The sequence below is a fragment of the Salmo salar genome, chromosome 19 (assembly GCF_965601325.2).
Source record: "Salmo salar chromosome 19, fSalSal1, whole genome shotgun sequence".
NCBI classification, from domain to species: Eukaryota; Metazoa; Chordata; class Actinopteri; order Salmoniformes; family Salmonidae; genus Salmo; species Salmo salar.
This window is the reverse complement of record NC_138309.1, coordinates 74,334,908-74,352,817: the sequence shown is the minus strand read 5'-3', so window position 1 is coordinate 74,352,817 and position 17,910 is coordinate 74,334,908. Positions and strand designations below refer to the sequence as shown.

The 17,910-nt window shown below is 45.8% G+C and overlaps 2 protein-coding genes across 6 annotated transcripts in view; both read right to left on the bottom strand.

Annotated features, from left to right (window-relative positions):
- Window positions 1-931, bottom strand: part of wasf3b (WASP family member 3b) — a 32,966-nt gene extending 32,035 nt beyond the window's left edge. Inside the window, exon 1 of one of the 4 annotated variants that reach the window (XM_014159463.3) lies at window positions 816-931. The gene's annotated coding sequence lies outside the window, so the exon portion shown is untranslated. The remainder of the gene's footprint in view (window positions 1-815) is intronic. The other 3 variants (XM_014159461.3, XM_014159460.3, XM_014159462.3) reach the window with 3 other exon arrangements.
- A 637-nt stretch (window positions 932-1,568) lies between these two features.
- cdk8 (cyclin dependent kinase 8) lies at window positions 1,569-17,620 on the bottom strand. 2 transcript variants are annotated; one of them, XM_014159471.3, is made up of 13 exons: window positions 17,178-17,620; window positions 12,216-12,291; window positions 12,035-12,145; window positions 10,418-10,558; window positions 7,812-7,869; window positions 7,537-7,668; window positions 6,980-7,123; window positions 6,114-6,183; window positions 5,888-5,960; window positions 5,668-5,765; window positions 3,246-3,333; window positions 2,925-3,080; window positions 1,569-2,679 (listed from the first exon to the last, which is right to left on the bottom strand). In XM_014159471.3, the coding sequence occupies exons 1-13, from the start codon at window positions 17,303-17,305 to the stop codon at window positions 2,554-2,556; spliced, it is 1,401 nt and encodes a 466-aa protein (XP_014014946.1). In that variant the 5' UTR covers window positions 17,306-17,620; the 3' UTR covers window positions 1,569-2,553. The 2 variants fall into 2 exon arrangements, with proteins under 2 accessions (XP_014014946.1, XP_045558634.1); XM_045702678.2 differs by lacking the exons at window positions 10,418-10,558; window positions 12,035-12,145; window positions 12,216-12,291; window positions 17,178-17,620 and adding an exon at window positions 8,736-8,864.
- Between the last annotated feature and the right edge of the window lie 290 nt (window positions 17,621-17,910).

Below are 17,910 nucleotides of genomic sequence, written 5' to 3'. Positions count from 1 at the left end.
ACTGCTCTAATTACATTGGTAACCGGTTTATATTAGCAATAAGACTCCTCAGGGGTTTGTGATATATAGCCAATATACCACGGCTAAGGGCTGTATCCAGGCACTACACGTTGCGTCTTAACTAAGAACAGCCCTTAGCCGTGGCATATTGGCCATATACCACATCCTCGGGCCTTATTGCTTAATTATCGCAAGTAACCCTTATAACTGACGTGTCACTTCACTAAATTCATATAATAATGTAGTCTAATTCACATTGTAGGCTAGTTAATCGCTCTTGCTTTCAGTAGAGTGTAAGTGAGCAACAAAAGCAGCCGTCTGTGTGCTGGCTGCAGTCAGCGCAAACACAACATAGCCTTTACATGACATGCACTGAACTGATGGCAAGGTCGATCAATCAAAGTTCTGCACCGACGTTTCCCGTTACGGATTCTATTTTCCTTCCGCCACAAATTGTTACAATATTTTATAGCCGGCCACTTTCTAAATCAAACGCAGTTTGTACGTTTTAGTGAACAATAATCAAGCGGGTCCGAGCACGGCGGTTGCCAAATGGAGTGTGCAGTAATAGTGAAGAGTTGAATTGAAAGAATCGGGCCTTGGACACAGAACCCCCTTGTGCTTTATCATTATCTTCTACTGGGTCCACTAGTGGTGGCCGGCCGCTACGTCCAGTCAGTAGTTTGGCCATTTGGGATTAACGCAATTCAACATATATAAAAAAAAATACTCAATTAAGGCCAAATATAAAACAGTTTGGTGAGTAACATTCCGATTCGTATCATGACATATAAAAGCATAGTAAAAATCCTCACCAGCAGTCAGAAATGTAATAGATTTAAGTCCGTCCGCATGTCCCGTTAGATACTCCTGCTGATCGCGCTGCCATCCTGTGTCCCTGGCGGTCTGGCCACTCCAACCCGTCCACCGCGGGGGCGGGACCCGCCGGCAGCCTCGGCCTATCAGCATTCAGCAACAGGGTTTTAATGATTAGTGGGTGTTCCCATTGTCCAATAGTAGCCCTTGAAAACGTATGAGTGACATCGAGGTTCCCGTTTGGCAAAGAAAAGGCAGGGTCTCTGCTCAGGGTGGATAGGGGAGGCTACCCAAGGTTTACCATTTTATGCAATCCAGTCCCCATACAGGGTTAACGTTAAAGGCTTGAAATAAACAGATTTTGGGGATGGAGGACTTGACCTAGCCTAGTTTGAAATGGCCTAATAACAAGGGGTTAGAAAGGTGTTGGTTTAATGATAGCTAGACTGGTTCCATTCTAGCAGCTTTAGTAACTGACAGATGACTGCATATTTTAGGGTAACAAGTGTTACACTGGGCAAAGGGAGCAGACTAGAGTGAGAGTGTGAATGTGAGAAAGAAAGACAAAGAGATAGAGGGCAGTAAACGAGGGCAGTGAACGGGTAAAGACAGACCTCGGAGAGAGAAAGTAGGATGGACTGGGATTGTTCCATTACTGAAGACACGGTTCTATTCCTGGAAGAGAACATACGTTCTTTTTCCATTTTCCAGGTTAACACAGAGACAGAGAAGAGAAACCCCCAACGCCAATGTTAACATTTCCACTTTTTATTGTCAGGATACTTGCTTCATGTAAAATATCTTAATACAATACATGTTCCATATGCCATCCTCCACACGATTGGTTGGTTTTGTCATTATGAAGTTGTAAGGTTTTGCCCAGAGCGATAAAAACAGCTGCTCTCTCTCAGCCCAACGGAAGCTGCTTCACCACTTCCTTTTTTTTATACAGTCAGTGAAAACCAAACCAAGGAAAACAGATTCAATTATAAACTACTAATATCAAGTATTTTTTCTTTTGTCGTTTCTTTTCTTTGTTTTTGTCTCAATTACGCCCCCAACAAGAGCTGTGGATGGGGCACACAAACTCCCAGCATGCTCCTGTCAGCAGCTCAGTTCGGTCCCCAGCGAAGACGCCCTCGGAAGGGAGGACAGACAGACAAGAAGGAAAACCGACAGGAGGACAGAGACAGGAGGACAGAGACAGAGACAGGAGGACAGAGGGGCATGTACTCTGTCGATGCTGGCAGTCACATAGCAGCTTTAGTCTGAACGAAGCTTCAACAGGAAGAGGGGATCTGGCTGGAAAGGGGGAGAGCTTTGGTGGAGGTGGTGAGAAGGAAAGGAGGGAGTGGGTAACACCCTGGGTGGCCTTTACTGCAAATGAAGCCATCTTCTGTTTGCTTGTCACGTTGTGGCTTTTGTTAAGTACCAGTTCTGAAAGTTAACTTTGTACTGGTCACAAACACAACGACGAAGAGCGGAAGGAACGAGGGAAGAACCAACTGACAGCATCCGTTCTTCATCTTCATCTAGTTTTGCGGTTTAGTCTCCATGTGTTGCTCATGGTTGAAGTTGTTATTTTCAGGATGGGCTCATTGTATTTCATTCTGGGCTAATGGACTACTGCAGTGAGGGTGGACCGGTCAGTTAAATGTGGGGGGAGGGGTGGGTATTGCCATGGACACACCCACCTCCCTCAGTACATTCTCCCTAGTGGGCCAGGCGAGGGCTGGGTCAGTAGCGGTGGGTCTGGTGTGAGTACTGCGGGGGCTGCTGGGAGGTAGAGGAGTATCCAATGCTGTTTTGGGGCAGTGATGTGCTTGGTCCGGGGTTCTGGTAGACAGCATGTGGATTGGAGCGCTGAGAGAGAGATAAGATAACTAATCAGACTCTTTATTTACAATTTGGTATGATTTGGTGGGATAGCATGATTTGGCTGATTTCTGTGTTATCAATATAGTATTGCTATATAGTAACGGCTTTGTATGTATGTATGTATGTATGTATGTATGTATGTATGTATGTATGTATGTATGTATGTATGTATGTATGTATGTATGTATGTATGTATGTATGTATGTATGTATGGTGTGAGACTACCCTACCTGGTAGTCTGAGGTCATAATGAGGCCACTTGAGGTAGTGACGGGCGGGACCACTCGCACCTTCTTTAGGGGCGGGCCTTGGGCGTGGCTGTTGTCAGGGTTACCAGTGTGCCCCGCCCCGTTGGTGTGGTTGTTCCCCTGCTGCTGCTGGTTCTTCTGGAATATTAAAAGACACCCAAGGCTTCATCAACCACACACTGGAAATACACTCAAAATGTTCCCTTTAAACCTTTACTCTGTTGATAAAAAATATACACACAAACACACTTATGTAACTGTAACATATATTTTGACCCAAATGTAAAGATAAGAGGCACACACATTTCTGACTTTCTCTGCCTTATCCTCTGGCTCCTCCTCTGTCAGGAACTCCCTCTTGGGGTAGGGGATCTGGCAGCCTGCAAACACACTGACACAAACACACCCCTTATCTTACAGGCTATACCCCCACATCCCTCCAGACATGGACTAACATGTTATACATGTATTATGTTGTAATACATTTGTTATAATGCAATATATGTAGTAAGGGCTTTTGTTGTATTACATGTAGTAATAATGTGTTAGTTGTTTTAATGTATACTGAACAAAAACATAAAACGCAACATGCAACTATTTCAACAATTTTACTGAGTTACAGTTCATATAAGTAAATCAGTCGATTGAAAAATTCATTAGGCCCTAATCTATGGATTTCACATGACTGGGTGGGCCTAGGAGGGCATAGGCCCACCCACTTGGGAGCCAGGCCCAGCCAATCAGAATGAGTTTCCAATCAGAATGAGTTTCTCCACAAAAGGCCTTAGTTACAGACAGAAATACTCCTCAGTTTCATCAGCTGTCAGGGCGGCTAGTCTCAGACAACTACCGACATGTAGCACTCACGGCTGTAGCCATGAAGTGCTTTGAAAGGCTGGTCATGGCTCACATCAACATTATCCCAGAAACCCTAGACCCACTCCAATTTGCAAACCACACCAACAGAGCCACAGATGATGCAATCTCTATTGCACTCCACACTGCCCTTTCCCACCTGGACAAAAGGAACACCTATGGGAGAATGCTGTTCATTGACTACAGCTCAGCGTTCAACACCATAGTGCCCTCAAAGCTCATCACTTAGCTAAGGACCCTGGGACTAAACACCTCCCTCTGCAACTGGATCCTGGACTTCCTGACGGGCCGCCCCCAGATGGTGAGGGTAGGTAACAACACATCTGCCACGACAGCCTATAGGGAGGTGGTCAGGGACCTGGCCAGGTGATGCCAGAATAACAACCTATCCCTCAACATAATCAAGACAAAAGGAGATGATTGTGGACTACAGGAAAAGGAGGACCGAGCACGCTCCCATTCTCATCAACGAGGCTGTAGTTGAGCAGATGGAGAGCTTCAAGTTCCTTGGTGTCCACATCACCAACAAACTAGAATGGTCCAAACACACCAAGATAGTCGGGAAGAGGGCACGACAAAGCCTATTCCCCCCCAGGAGACTGAAAAGATTTGGCATGGGTCCTGAGATCCTCAAAAGGTTCTGAGAGCATCCTGACGGGTTGCATCACTGCCTCCCTGCTACCACACGGCAAGCGGTAACAGAGCGCCAAGTCCAAAAGGTTTCTCAACAGCCTTTACCCCCAAGCTATAAGACTCCAGAACAGGAAATCAAATAGCTACCCGGACTATTTGCATTCCCCCCCCCCCCCTTTTACGCTGCTGCTACTCTGTTTTATCATCTATGCATAGTCACTAACTATACCTACATGTACATATTACCTCAATTAGCCCGACTAGCCGGTGGCTGTATAACCTCGCTACTGTTATTTTCACTGTTTTATTTATTTATTTACTTTTCTACTGTTCACCTAATACCAATTTTTTACATAAAAATTGCACTGTTGGTTAGGGCTTGTAAGTAAGCATTTCACTGTAAAGTCTACACCTGTTGTATTCAGCGCACGTGAGAAATAAACTTTGATTTGATACCACGATTGAACTCTTTGGCCTGAATGCCAAGCGTCACGTCTGGAGGAAACCTGGCACCATTCCTACGGTGAAACATTGTGGTGGCAGAATCAAGCTATGGAGATGTTTTTCAGAGGCAGAGAATGGGAGACTAGTCAGGATCAAGGGAAAGATGAACATAGCAAAGTACTGAGAGATCCTTGATGAAAACCTGCTCCAGAGCGCTCAGGACCTCAGACTGTGGTGAAGGTTCACCTTCCAACAGGACAACAATCGTAAGCACACAGCCAAGACAAATGCACAAGTGGCTTCGGGACAAGTCTCTGAAAGTCCTTGAGTGGCCCAGCCAAACATCTCTGGAGAGACCTGAAAATAGCTGTACAGCAACGCTCCCCATCCAAACTGACAGAGATTGAGGGGATCTGCAAAGAAGAATGGGAGAACCTCCCCAAATACAGGTGTACCAAGCTTGTAGTGTCATACCCACAGAGACTTGAGGCTGTAATCGCTGCCAAAGGTGCTTCAACAAAGTACTGAGTACAGGGTATGAATACTTATGTAAACGTGAAAATGTCTAAAAACCTGTTTTTGCTTTGTCATTATGGGGTACTGCGTGTGGATTGATGAGGCAATTTAAAAAAAAATCTATTTTAGAATAAGGCTGTAACGTAACAAATGTGGAAAAAGTCAAGGGGTTTAATTACTTTCCCGAATGCACTGTACATGTGTTATAGATGTTGTAATAAATGTGTTGTAAAGTTGTATTCGGGTCCTGACTCACTCTGAGGTGGGCAGTGGTTCCTCCAGGAAGTAAGGGTCCTGCATGGCCTGCTCAGATGTGATCCTGCGGATCGGGTCCATGGTCAGCAGCTTCTGGAGCTAAACACAACATTAGAGCATGAGTAAAACAGAGGGAACGTTTATACAACGTCAGACTGAACAATGCTATGTAACAACAACGTTCAGGCAATGTTAGACTGAGAAAACTCATTTCAACTCACCAAGTGGAATGCTTTGCTGTCTGGTTTGACTTTGTGTTTCTCCATGTATTTTATAAGGCTGCAGTTTGTATACCTGTGATGTACGAACATATTTCAGTTCGTATACTTGTGATACCAGACCACGTCATTTCAGTTTGGATGAGAAGACAAATCTATTATTAAAATGCTAAAAATGATGTTGTTCAGAGCTGGCAGGAAGCGAGCTGGCAGTCAGAAAGCCACTCACGTGTTCCTCCTGAAGTCTTTCATCAGAGTGGAGTGCTCCGGCATCTTCTTGATGTCTTCCCAGTCCTTCTCTGAGGATTGCATCATCATACTGTCAGTGCTTGTACAGGACAGACAGATTGCTTTGGGCTCATACAAGCCAGGCCAGAATAGAACTGTGCCTAGTCATGGTTTAATTACACTCGTGTTCTTCAGTAATATAATATATCTCTCTCTCACTATTTGCCAGGCAGGTTCATATTACACACGTCGAAAATATGTCCGAAATCTGTCTTGCCTACCACTTTCTAAAACGACATGCTGTGTACTAATAGTACTACATACTATTGAGAACGTACTGTTTCGTAACAACATATGCAGAAAGCAACAAATATAAACATACTAGGTTGATCCATGCTGAGAAGCCATAATCTAATGCTCAATCGTGCTTGTTCCCCACCATTCGCTCAGTTTGGTAGAGCGCATTCCCTATTCTGATTATCAGATGAGGATGAAAAAGACGCAAGTCTGAAAAGACGATTCTCTTCCTCAATAGTGTGCAGCGAATTCTACTTGATGAAAAGACAAAGTGAATATAACATCCTGGCACTTAAAGTAGTACACATACTGACGTTATATTTTTGCATACCCAAAAAGCCTACTATTTTCAACGCAAGTATGGGTATTCAGATGGAACAGGGTTAATAATTTAACACATACTGTACGAGCGACCATTTCAATGCACATAGGCATGTCCTGATAAGTTATGAGAGTCCCCAGCACTCATGGACAACCCTCTTTATCCAGAGCCAGTTTTGAAGTATTCTCGGCCTCTACATGCTGGTTTTGTGGCCTGTGTGTGGTGGTTCTAAGGCCCAGCTCTCTCACCAGCGGGGAAGCCCATGACGTTGAAGATGCGGTCCAGCTGGTCGTGGTGGTAGGGGTTACTGGTCTTGATGTCCTCTTGGCGACAGTGGAAGATGGGCTCAGACGTCAACAGCTCGGCAAAGATGCAGCCAATCGCCCAGATGTCTGACAGATGCACAGGGAGGATTAGAGATATCAGGCTCTACCATTTTGGTTTCATATGATCCTAAATATTTAGATTTTGTCCACCAGTGCACCTAGAGTATATTTTAAACATTTCTTTTTAGTAATTGCAAATCATCAATACATCGAATATTTCTCAATCTGCGCCTAAATTTCTTTGTGTTCCTACATTTTTCAACTTAGGAGCACGTGCTCCTTGTAAAATATGACAGCGTAGAGCCCTGGATATCACACTGTGTTCTAAACCACGCCCACGCACAGACACCCACTTGAACATGCTCACACAAATATGCACACACAACAGTAATTATCCTCGGATGGTGGAAGGATAGCTCAGAAGTTCAGCTCTTGGTACACAGCACACACCCACCCACCCACCCAGTGGCCGTTCTCACCGATGGCTTTGGTGTAGTGCCTGGCACCTAGCAGTAGCTCTGGTGCCCTGTACCAGAAGGTGACCACCACCGGGTCCAGATCTGCTAACGGCTTCAGTGGTGAGTTAAAGAGGCGGGCAAAGCCCATGTCCGCTGTAGGGAAACACACATAAGCCACATAATATGATAACGTAGTATAACGCTCAAATAGTGTGTAATGAGCAGTCAATAAACTATAGCCAGTCTATGTAGACATAAAGCATTATGCTGAAAAAAAAATAAACACTCCATCGTACCGATCTTTACTCGACCCCTCTCCGGCCCCTCCCCCATCACTAGGATGTTTGCAGGTTTCTGGGGAAAAACAGATTAACAGTTAATATCACGCAAATATTTACTTCCATTATCATAATACCCACACTGATACACATTAAACGAGAGGAATTAAGATTAGTTTGGCCGCGTTATGCTGAATCACATATGAATGGTCCAGGTAGTGTCAATGCTGCCCTCTGGTGGCGTAACAATGAAAATCACATGTCAGAGAAGCAGGCCAGGCACCTCCATTTCCTCCACCAGGCAACCATACAGTGCTCAGCCACTATACCATTTCCTGCGTCCCTCTATTCCTCTCCCCGTCCTCCCACTGCTCTTTCCTCCCCTATTCTCCCTTCCTCATCCCTCACTTTCACCAGGTCTCTGTAGGAAACAGTCAGCGTGCAGGTAATGGATGCCCACTCTCCCCCCTTTGACCCTTCTTCCTCCCTCCCCCTCTCTCTCACACAAAGGCCTTTCTCATTTGGGCAAAAATCTGTCCTCCGTGACCCGGAAACTGATAAGTGGTCGAGGAGAGTGTCAATTAGTTAGTAGGTGAATGGAGGAGTGTCCTCTCCTCTTCGATAGCCACCTTTCATCGAGGACAGTCATGTGTATCCCACCGGAGTCATTCACAGAATACTTTTTATATTTGACACAACCCCTTTCAAGCAGTTGTTGGAGGAGAAAAGCAGGCAAACATTTAAAATGTATATGCTACTTATCCTTTTATCTAGAAAATGTCTTGCAGAACGAGCTACATTTGTTTTATTACGTTACATTTATTTTGGGATTCCACCCCTGTAAACGTAATTTGCCTGATGACGCACAAATGGAGAGGAGAATCTAATTTAATACAAGCACATTTTCGTTCACGTTCCCTCTGCTCGCCGCCTCTCGATTACCTTTGACATTTTTCAAAAGGAGGCGAGAGACGGAGGAGAGAGGACGCAGGAGTTGAGCAAATCCAATTGAGAAAAGGCCCAGGTCTCTGTGTAGGACCCAGCTGGCATGCAGGAAAAGGATGCATTCTCCTTCCCTACCCTCTCCTTCCTTCCCTCCCTCCCTCCCTCCCTCCCTCTCCTTCCTTCCTACCCTCTCCTTCCTTCCTTCCTTCCTTCCTTCCTTACCCTCTCCTTCCTTCCTTACCCTCTCCTTCCTTCCCTACCCTCTCCTTCCTTCCCTACCCTCTCATTCCTTCCCTACCCTCTCCTTCCTTCCTTCCTTCCTTACCCTCTCATTCCTTCCCTACCCTCTCCTTCCTTCCTTCCTTCCTTCCCTACCCTCTCCTCTCCTTCCTTCCTTCCTTCCTTCCTTCCTTCCCTACCCTCTCCTTCCTTCCTTCCTTCCTTCCTTACCCTCTCCTTCCTTCCCTACCCTCTCCTTCCTTCCCTACCCTCTCCTTCCTTCCCTACCCTCTCATTCCTTCCCTACCCTCTCATTCCTTCCTTCCTTCCCTACCCGCTCCTTCCTTCCTTCCTTCCCTACCCTCTCCTTCCTTCCTTCCTTCCCTACCCTCTCCTTCCTTCCTTCCTTCCCTACCCACTCCTTCCTTCCTTCCTTCCCTACCCGCTCCTTCCTTCCTTCCTTCCCTACCCTCTCCTCTCCTCCCTTCCCTCTCCTCTCCTTCCTTCCCTACCCTCCCCTCTCCTTCCTTCCCTACCCTCCCCTCTCCTTCCTTCCCTACCCTCCCCTCTCCTTCCTTCCCTACCCTCCCCACCCTCCCCTCTCCTCCCCTCTCCTTCCTTACCCTACCCTCCCCTCTCCTTCCCTACCCTCCCCTTCCTTCCCTACCCTCCCCTCTCCTTCCTTCCTACCCTCCCCTCTCCTTCCTTCCCTACCCTCCCCACCCTCCCCTCTCCTCCCCTCTCCTTCCCTACCCTCCCCTTCCTTCCCTACCCCCCTCTCCTTCCTTCCTACCCTCCCCAACCCTCCCCTCTCCTCCTTCCTACCCTCCCCCCTCCCCCCCTTCCCTACACTCCCCTCCCCTCTCCTTCCCTACCCTCCCCTTCCCTACCCTCCCCTCCCCTACTCCTCCCCTACTCCTCCCCTTCCCTACCCTCCCCTTCCTTCCCTACCCTCTCCTTCCTTCCCTACCCTCTCCTCTCCTTCCTTCCCTACCCTCTCCTCTCCTTCCTTCCCTACCCTCCCCTCCCCTCCCTCCCTCTCCTTCCTTCCTTACCCTCCCCTCTCCTTCCCTCCCTTCCCTCCCCTCCCTCCTTCCCTACCCTCCCCTCTCCTTCCTTCCCCACCCTCTCCTTCCTTCCCTACCCTCCCCTCTCCTTCCTTCCTTCCCTCCCCTCCCCTTTCTTCCCTACCCTTCCCTCCCCTTCCCTTTCCTCCTTCCCTCCCCTTCCCTTCCCTCCTTCCCTCCCCTTCCTTCCTTCCTTCCCTCCCCTTCCTTCCTACCCTCCCCTACCCTCCCCTCCCTCCTTCCCTACCCACCCTCCCTACCCTCCCTTCCCTACCCTCTCCTTCCTTCCCTACCCTACCCTCCCCTTCCTTCCTTCCCTCCCTCCCCTTCCTTCCTTCCCTCTCCTTCCCTCTCCTTCCTTCCTTCCCTACCCTACCCTCCCTCCCTCCTCACCAGGTCTCTGTGTAGGACCCAGTTGGCGTGTAAGTAATGGATGCCGTCCAGGATCTGGTAGAGCAGAGACTTGACCATCCCCCTAGGCAGTTGCAGGGGCTTCTTATTAGCCTTGGACGCCCTGTGGAACTTTATGATGTGCTGTGGAGAGAGGGAGCATCATTAGTGTGTTGTCAATGGATTTAAACAAGTGTGGAGGTAAAATATTCAAATGTTTATAAAAGTGTGTAAATGTAAAAACATATGTGTGCGTGTGTGTATGTTTATAGTGTGGATGGACGTATCAGATACAAAATCTGTGAGTGTTCATGCAAATCATTTTGTTACTTTTAGATTACTTTCCCCTTAAGAGGCATTAGAAGAAGACATAAATGTATGTTACCAATTGAATGACATCTATTGCAGGATAAATCAATGTTAAAGTTTACATATCTGGCCATAAATGGACGTTGCATTTTACTTTATAGGTTGGTTATGTAGGCTTCTTCTAACCCATTGCTTTCTACTACAGATAATATGTGTAGGCTTAATCTTTACATAAAAATAAAAAGTCTGTCAGATTTCCAGTCATTCCAAATAATGTAATAAACCTTGATCAACAATAGGACTTATAATTATAGAATATCCTAATTGTTTTACCTGAGCATAACCCAAAAACAAACAACTTATTAGCTTACTTCGTTGTTTATGATTTTGTTGTCATGGACGACTGATTGGGCTCATTGAGTTGAAAAAAGATGCTGCACTCAGTGAAATGTTGATATCATTTGCAGAGGTTTAAGTCTATCAAAAGTGCGTGCGTTAGAACATGGTTTCTTTTATCAGCACAAATTAGATTGAGCAATAAAAGCCCCACTCGTGGTCTTCTTAAAGTAACCTCGTTTTTGACAGTATGGAGCAGAACACCACAGAGTAGTTTAGAAGGGAGGAACTTCCTCTAACTTTTTCCCCATAAGCACTAAGCAGCTGTTGCATATTTTCACTGGCTGTTCACTGGTTGCAAAACAGATTGATAGACAGCTTATTCTTCAATTCAACCATTACTGGGTTAAAATACACATATACATTTGTGAACAGCCATCCACAATCCATGAGGCGCAAATAGCTAAATGAGAGAGCAGCAGTATGATTCACATCAATGCTCTATGTAGATATCAACAATAATGATATCTGTAGGGCCCTTACCTCCAAGCGTTTATTCAAGTTGGATCATCTTTGGATGCTGACAGCAGTTGCACCATTGGAAGACATACCTTGGACTGTAGCCCACAAAAGCCTATTCCTGCTCTTTTCCCACAATCCATCAAGTGCATTTGGTGTGTCATCATAGTAGTCTCTGACTTGTGGTCAGACTCACTCACGCAGGACCTTAAATTTGCCAATTTTTTCAATGCTGACTTAAATGCCATTGAGAAAACAGAAAGGTGTCCATTTAAAAAAGAATAATAAATTACGCAAACATTTTAAAAGTAATCCTAGAATGAATCATTTCGTTTTTCAAAAGTATCTGTAATCTGATTACTATAGTTTTGCTGGTAACGTAACTGATTACAGTTGGTTTATTTTTAATCCGTTACTCCCCAAACCCGTGTGTGTGTGTGTGTGTGTGTGTATTACCCAGAGATCATGCTCGGCGTAGTCGAAGAGCAGCCAGACTTTGCGGTCTGCGTGTGACAGGAACACCTTCTGCAGTGAGATCACATTAGGATGCTTCAGCTCCCGCAGTAGCTAGAAGAAGAAACATTCATTCACACAGACATTATGGGATGTCTGCTCTTGAACTAAACAACACACTTACTGCAATCTCTCTGCAGGCAGACATGGAGATGCCAGTGCCTTCAATCTGCTTGAGGGCGTAGTCCTTATCATCCTTCCTGAAGACAGAAAAATATACAGCATCAACCCAAGTTCACTACAGTTCCCATGGGGCCTTGCTACACTGAGACATGAAGGAGGCCAGCTGGCAGTTGGTGGTACATGAGTGGCTGAGAGGAGGGCAAAATGCTTACATTTCCTCCAGATTAATGTCATATAATCAAGCTCACCCCCATACAGTAGAGGGGAAACAGACTATGGCAGCTGGCAAGGGACACACAAAGTTGGGTTAGCCCCTCACTAGTACAAACCCCTCCCCTCAGCCCAAATCATCTCATAAACTGCTCTTTGTGCCTCCTCGGGCCATGTTCAACTCCAGGAGAACAAATGAGGGTATGAGAGGCTCGTAAACAGCAGTCTCCTACAATAAACAAACATCTTTGAACACTTAGGGCTGGTTAAAACACGGTTCCAACCCCCTGTCAGTCTGGCCATGTTTTAGACCCGCTGCTTGGTGGGTCTGATTTGTGTCCTGAGGGTTTAGGTTCCACAACAAAGTCCAGTTCCAGTAAAGGATCTGGGCTGGATTAAACCAAACATGGATGATCTGGTCTCCACTTGATGAGTTTGGACTGGACTAGACCACCAGATGGGGCCAGGAGGCCTGGACTAGACCACCAGACCAGACCAGCGTGGGGCTAGACCACCAGACCAGCGTGGGGCTAGACCACCAGACCAGCGTGGGGCTAGACCACCAGACCAGCGTGGGGCTAGACCACCAGACCAGCGTGGGGCTAGACCACCAGACCAGCGTGGGGCTAGACCACCAGACCAGCGTGGGGCTAGACCACCAGACCAGCGTGGGGCTAGACCACCAGACCAGCGTGGGGCTAGACCACCAGACTAGGATATGGCTGGACTAGGACAGAAGGGGAAGGACAGGGTGTCTGTAGTCTGAAATGAGCTCTTTTCCTTCATGACCACTGTATAAAATACCTTTATTGTAATAGCATAACCAGTCCTTTCACTGGTAATCATTTATGAAGGGAGCAAGAAGAGAACAATACACTTAAGACAATGGGAGAACTGGAATAAACAGCACTGCCTGGCTGAAATGGCTATGATATGGTCTAAATGCTTGGAAACATCTGCAGTGGTTTGTGTCTCAGCCCCCGACACTAACATGTTTAGGCTAAAATGTTCACCAAACTCATTTGGGGATTGCTCAAACCCCATATATTCTAGTATTTTGAATAATTTATTGGACATTACTATTTAGCCTATGAATTGCATGACAATGGTTCTCAGCATTGGTCTACATAAATTAGTCTAGCCTATTTATTTTTTTTATTTTTCCCCAAGTATCTTTGGTTGAAGAGAAACAGTAAATCGAGACATGTATAGAATAACATTGTTTGCAAGTTTTACAGTGCTTTTACGCCATTTTCAAATAGCGGCCTGAGAATTGGTGAGATTGCATAAGCTCCAAAGTTAATAGGCTTTAGCCTAGTTTCACAGTAGGGAAAATAACACCCATCGTCTCACTTGTTATTGGCAGACAGAGACCTTCATAATCATAACATTCTGCAGCCTCAAATAATTAGACCACAGTAAAACACTTCTATCAACAGAAATAACCCTTTTACTTGGTCATGAGATAATAGCATAGGGGTGCACGATATCGGAATCGGACAATATTAACTAAAAATGCCGGCATCGGCCCGCGGTCTAGCTTAACGCTGATGTGCAAAACCGATGTCAAAGCTGACGTGCATACCCATATAACATAAGTAGATGATGTAATGACGCCACAAAAAATACACAGCGCTACACAGAACAAAAGCAGAAAAATACACAGCGCTACACAGAACAAAAGCAGAAAAATACACAGCGCTACACAGAACAAAAGCAGAAAAATACACAGCGCTACACAGAACAAAAGCAGAAAAATACACAGCGCTACACAGAACAAAAGCAGAAAAATACACAGCGCTACACAGAACAAAAGCAGAAAAATACACAGCGCTACACAGAACAAAAGCAGAAAAATACACAGCGCTACACAGAACAAAAGCAGAAAAATACACAGCGCTACACAGAACAAAAGCAGAAAAATACACAGCGCTACACAGAACAAAAGCAGAAAAATACACAGCGCTACACAGAACAAAAGCAGAAAAATACACAGCGCTACACAGAACAAAAGCAGAAAAATACACAGCGCTACACAGAACAAAAGCAGAAAAATACACAGCGCACACTTCCAACAACTAAACAAGTTCAGCAGTCATTTGAAAGACTAGGAACATTTCAGCGAGACAACTCAAAGATGAAATCCATTAACGCCAACATAACGGAATTCATTATGCTACTTGATATGGCAGCCCCATGAGCATGCAGAGTCTGACAGCACAGTGGAACAGAGATGGCAGCCCCATGAGCATGCAGAGTCTGACAGCACAGTGGAACAGAGATGGCAGCCCCATGAGCATGCAGAGTCTGACAGCACAGTGGAACAGAGATGGCAGCCCCATGAGCATGCAGAGTCTGACAGCACAGTGGAACAGAGATGGCAGCCCCATGAGCATGCAGAGTCTGACAGCACAGTGGAACAGAGATGGCAGCCCCATGAGCATGCAGAGTCTGACAGCACAGTGGAACAGAGATGGCAGCCCCATGAGCATGCAGAGTCTGACAGCACAGTGGAACAGAGATGGCAGCCCCATGAGCATGCAGAGTCTGACAGCACAGTGGAACAGAGATGGCAGCCCCATGAGCATGCAGAGTCTGACAGCACAGTGGAACAGAGATGGCAGCCCCATGAGCATGCAGAGTCTGACAGCACAGTGGAACAGAGATGGCAGCCCCATGAGCATGCAGAGTCTGACAGCACAGTGGAACAGAGATGGCAGCCCCATGAGCATGCAGAGTCTGACAGCACAGTGGAACAGAGATGGCAGCCCCATGAGCATGCAGAGTCTGACAGCACAGTGGAACAGAGATGGCAGCCCCATGAGCATGCAGAGTCTGACAGCACAGTGGGTCGATGAGGACTTCGTACTGAGGAAAGCCGTATTGCATGCTCAAGAATGTGCTGGTTCTCATTCCGCTGCTGCCATTTCAATGGGATTTGAGAACATGTTTAAAACATGAACACAGTCTTAGCACCATTTGAACAACTGAGTCGGGAAATAAGCTAACCCTCTGTCTGCACTGAAACACCTGCTCAACAAAACTGCAGACAGACCGTGGGATTAAAACTTACAAAAGTACTCAAAGTTGTGAACAAGCGATTCGGTGGCATTCTCTCTGAGCCTCTTTACTGTGTCGCCACCATGCTCGATGCTAGGTACAAGGACCGCTACTTCGATGCAGAAAAGAAACATGGTTTACGTGAAATGTTACAGACACAGCTGGACAAGATGGAAATGGACACAGTGACAGTGCGCACCAAGGAAGAGAGGCCACGGACAGACAGGGCTGAAACTTCACTGCTTGACATGTATGATGAAATCCTGATTGAGAATGAAGCGACTGAACAAATGAACAACAAAACAGCACAGCAAGTAAGTGAAAGAAATAGGTTTTGATCATGTTTTACTGGTAATGGGACATACGTAAATGCCAACAAAATAACTTTTTGGTCAGTGTGGTATGGTGTGTGTAACCTTTATTTAACTAGGCAAGTCAGTTAAGAATAAATTCTTATTTACAATGACTGCCTACCCTGGCCAACGCTGGGCCAATTGTGTGCTGCCCTACGGGACTCCCAATCACGGCCGGATGTGATACAGCCTGGATTCGAACCAGGGACTGTAGTGACACATCTTGCACTGAGATGCAGTGCCTTAAACTGCTGTGTCCGTGTTAACTATTTAACTGTACAAGAATGCTTAAAAAGTCGCTAAAATGTAAAATATCGGATATCAGTATCGGCCAAAAATGTCACATCTATGCATCCTACATTGTTTTCTATTCCACACTACACACTAGGGAGAAAAGACATGATAGTAAAGAGAGTAACATGGTCAATAGAAGGATCACTTTTATTATGTCCATCTCATCTATATGAAGGGGGCCTCTTCACTGTGTTAATCCATGCAGAATACCTGGACATTTCATGTCCCTCCAATTCAGATTTGAAACACTTTCCTTCTATTATTAGAGGGGGTGAGATTCCTCCATACAATGTAAAGTGCTTTAAGCACCTGGTGAAAAAACTGCTTTATGTAAACCCATGATTATGTTTTGTGTAGCCAGGCCGTTCCAGATTCAGACACATCAAACCTGCCAGCCCAAACATTCCCTGCGCCCGACTGCACCTGCCCCTGACTTGCTTGGCTGCGTCTGTAATAGGCTATCACACAAAGGCTGGCCTACTTCACTCAGTTTGTTCATATTACTGCGAAAATAGAACATCTCGAAATGCAAAAAAAAAAAATGACACGGCATAATTTGATACAAAAATATCCTCATTATTCTGTTTGGAGCTAAACTGGCTTGATGACTGCAATACCCCACATACAATGTTGTTACAACATCCCCCGTTCTGTTCCGTTTAATCTGCGAGCGCAGGCGTCCTTTTAAAACTATGCATCACACTAACTACAATACAGCAAGGTTAGCTGATGGATTTAGCGAACACGTTGCACGGCTGTTAGTTACTGAATGTTGTGGCTGCTTCGCGTGATGTAACGTTATTGTTCTCTACCTTCTTGCCCTTTGTGCTGTTGTCTGTGCCCAATAATGTTTGTACCATGTTTGTGCTATGACGTACTGAGTTTATTCAGTTGGTTCTTTAAAAATGTTCTCCGTACTACGAGTTACAAATAGGTGTAACGGAGAGGGGGCCTTGAAAACAGGAGCAGCCAAGACAAACCGAGTTGTTTTATTGGGAGACTCGTGGACCTGAGGGCCTTCTTACTGGCTCTCATTATCAACTCACCCATCTTTTCTCTTTGCTTTGTATACATGACCGTAGGTGCCTCTTCCCACTTTGCATCCCTCGTACTCAAACAGGTCCTCGACACGTTCTCTCTCTCCGGTCAGCATCACTTTGAAATCGTAGTCCATTCTCTCTGTTGTTTAGGTCAATTATCTTCTGCTTCCTTTTAAAGCGCCGCTTGGGAGGCAACTTACTTCACAACCCCAGTTAGAATTTGTTGTTGCCTTCCCTCGCGTCGCTCTCTCCTCAGCCCTGATTCCACATTTAACGGCTAGGTTTATGTTACCAGAGAAGACGCAGGTTTCTTATCCGCGACGAAGGGCCAGGTATTGGCAGTAAAACTAGCTTCCCCGTTCTCTTGTATTATCTTCCTACTGCGTTTCTCCAGCCGGTATCACACTCTGGAGAACTGAAAAACCACGTACGGCACTGTCGTAAAATGTCGTCATTGCACAGAAATGGACGGGAGCTATATGTTTAGAACACCACGTGGATTTTAACTCTTTGTAACGTGAAGGGGATACAAATTCTACTATTCACACGAAAACATCTCGTTTTATGATCAGAACTTTGGTGCTGGCATCTCTGAAGCCAGTTCAAGTGTTTCCTCTCCACATGTCATGACAATTACGCCACTCCCTAATAATAATCTGATGTTGGATATCCAAAATAAGATAATTCTGGCGTCTAATAAAGGCATAAAGAGGAGTCAAGATGTGCGCACGGACATTGA

Coding starts and splice junctions, on each gene's coding strand:
- cdk8 (XM_014159471.3), bottom strand. CDS start 17,305: ATGGACTACGATTTCAAAGTGATGCTGACCGGAGAGAGAGAACGTGTC. Junction 3,334..5,667: donor GAACCACTGCCCACCTCAGA/GTGAGTCAGGAC, acceptor TGTTTGTGTCAG/TGTGTTTGCAGGCTGCCAGA. Junction 3,081..3,245: donor AGGCAGAGAAAGTCAGAAAT/GTGTGTGCCTCT, acceptor TTAATATTCCAG/AAGAACCAGCAGCAGCAGGG.